Below are 2,500 nucleotides of genomic sequence, written 5' to 3' on the forward strand. Positions count from 1 at the left end.
TTTGTTTGTTTTTTGTGTTTCCCACAAGCATTTAGAAAAGACCCGCATTTCATTGGTCAGCACTCAACAATCTTTGCGCTTGCGTGAGAGTTTATCCAATCGATGAGCAGCTCTCGGACTTATGTAGCCAATCACAGCGAGGGGCACGGCGTCTTGTCGAAAAACGGTTAGGTTCCACACATATGATAAAGCACACCGCGTTTATTAAAAACACTTCCGTTTTCCGGTGTGTCAGTGGAAAAGCAAAATGGCGGCGTTTGGACGTTTCTCTTCGACTCTGCTGCGCTCTGTTTCTGCGGCTCAGACTCGGCAGCTCTCCGCAGCGGCGACTCACGGAGAGCAGGGAGGTAAAGAAACAAACAACCTTTTCGTTAATCTAAAGAAATTATTCTTCTAAAAAGTGACCAATTTGATAAAATCGTGTCTGTGCGCTGCTCTGTAGGAAGTGACCTTGTTGGAGCTAATGCTAATGCTAGCTGACTGTGGTCTTGATGTGTAATTCGACACGCGACCAAGTATTTGCTTATATTTTGTACGTTTTAGAGAAAAATTGTCTTATTGTGGCTTTTTAGTAAATAGTTTATACCCAGTTTGTTAGGCTGTTAAATGCGCATGCGCAGCCAATTTATTTATCTCTTATTTCTTTGAGTAAACATGTTGTTTACACCAATTAAAGACAAAATTGCTATTAATTCTAATGATTGACTCTTGATATACTTTTCCATCTTTCTTTCTCTCTCTCTCTCTCTCTCTCTGTGTGTGTGTGTGTGTGTGTGGACATATATTTATAGATAGAAAGATAGATATAAAAAAAAATTTGTAATTGATTTGCTGTTGTAAATAAAGAAAAGGAAGTATTCTGAGAGGTGATGTGGGTCACATTGACGCTGATATTCTCGTGATGTTTTCTCCAGGGAAGACCTGGAAGCTGCTGACCTTCCTGGTGGCTCTGCCTGGAGTCGGTGTGTGTATGCTGAACACTTTTCTTAAGGCTCAGCACCACAGCCACGATCATCCAGAGTTCATCCCCTACACACATCTCCGCATCCGCAGCAAGGTGACCTTCTCAAACAAAAGCATCTGTATAACACACGAGTGTTTTCCAGAAATAAAACATAAAGCCATCAGGTCCTGACACCAGCTCTGGAATTCTGCACTGTGATTGGTCAGAAGATCACAGCAGCTCTGCAGTAGTGCTGGTTTGATATGTTCATGTTTTTATTGTACCGTTTGTATCTTGAGCTGAGCAGGGGACGGTTGAGGGCCTTGCTCAAGGGCCCAGCAGTGGCAGCTTGGTCGTGGTGGGATTAGAACCTGTAATCTTCCATTGCCTTAACCATTGATCTTGCACTGTTCTACACTAAAAGCTGTGCTAGATCTCCCTCCTGGTTATTTGTCCACTGTAACGAGTTTATTTCTGATGTTCTCGCTCCACAGCGTTTCCCATGGGGTGACGGAAACAAGACCCTTTTCCACAACTCCCACCTCAACGCTCTTCCTGACGGATACGAGGATCACAAGTAAAGGACTCACAGTTTCCTGTCATGCCGGACCAGAGGGGCCTTTCCTCCCCCCCTCTCTTAACTCCTGGACCACGCTCCATCACGTCAGTTTACGTACCACACGTTTGACCTCTCTCTCTCTCTCTCATGAGCACAGTCCCTCACGCCTGGACCAGTCTGTGAACTTCAATAAAATCTAGAAATATCTCACTTAGAAAAGGCTCTTCTGGTGTGTGTGGTTTTGTTTTTGTGTGTTTGTATGTGTTTGTGTATAAAATGCAGCAGTGTTGTTATGACTTTACACAACAATGTTCCGGTTTGTTTCTGTCATGAGTGTCTTATTTACAATTTCTGTGGCGCGTGTGGTCTACTCGACTCAATCCCTACCGGAAACACGAGCTGCACTGCGCTGACGCACTTCCTGCCTGAAGTACGTAAAAACAGGTGACCGCGGTTTCGGGTATTTATAGTACTGTACTAGTTAACTAGTGAAACCGTACCGGAAATAGTTCTTTAGTTTTTCTCTTGATATAAAGACACGTTTCCGGTACGGTGCAAGTAGCCGCGCGTGCGTACTATTATTCTATAGTTAAAACAAAATAAAAAGGTGCGCATGCGCAGGAAGCCACCGGTTTCACGCGCTGTGTAGTAAAAGCGCGAGGCGGATTGGACGCGCGCACACGCACGCGCTCACATGACACGTTCTTGTGACCAACATTCCTGACTTTCAGGAAGATTTCTCTCGATTTAAAGTGACGAACAGCGACAGGGAAGGAAATGTGAAGTTCTGGTGGAGAAAAGGTTTTATCTGACGGTGAACTCTGGATTTTAATGACATGGTAGAGAAGCTCTGTCACTATTCAGCATTAACACGTAAGTTTCATATCAGCTGATTTTAACACCAGAAAACTTCATTATTCATTATTACACTTTTAAAATCACTTAAACACTCAAATATCTCTTACTCGATTAGCATCTAATGTACACTGTTGTAGCAG

The 2,500-nt window shown here is 43.6% G+C and overlaps 2 protein-coding genes across 5 annotated transcripts in view; both read left to right on the top strand.

Annotated features, from left to right (window-relative positions):
- The first annotated feature begins 199 nt into the window (after positions 1-199).
- Positions 200-1,721, top strand: cox6a1 (cytochrome c oxidase subunit 6A1). The gene is made up of 3 exons (XM_083553433.1): positions 200-347; positions 915-1,057; positions 1,438-1,721. Exons 1-3 carry the CDS (start codon positions 248-250, stop codon positions 1,522-1,524), a joined length of 330 nt encoding a protein of 109 aa, XP_083409559.1. The 5' UTR covers positions 200-247; the 3' UTR covers positions 1,525-1,721.
- A 308-nt stretch (positions 1,722-2,029) lies between these two features.
- The window catches only part of hps4 (HPS4 biogenesis of lysosomal organelles complex 3 subunit 2), an 8,467-nt gene continuing 7,996 nt past the window's right edge, over positions 2,030-2,500 (top strand). Inside the window, exon 1 of one of the 4 annotated variants that reach the window (XM_083553427.1) lies at positions 2,030-2,375. The gene's annotated coding sequence lies outside the window, so the exon portion shown is untranslated. The remainder of the gene's footprint in view (positions 2,376-2,500) is intronic. The other 3 variants (XM_083553430.1, XM_083553432.1, XM_083553426.1) reach the window with 3 other exon arrangements.

The sequence above is a fragment of the Silurus aristotelis genome (assembly GCF_946808225.1).
Source record: "Silurus aristotelis genome assembly, chromosome: 11".
Taxonomy (NCBI): domain Eukaryota; kingdom Metazoa; phylum Chordata; class Actinopteri; order Siluriformes; family Siluridae; genus Silurus; species Silurus aristotelis.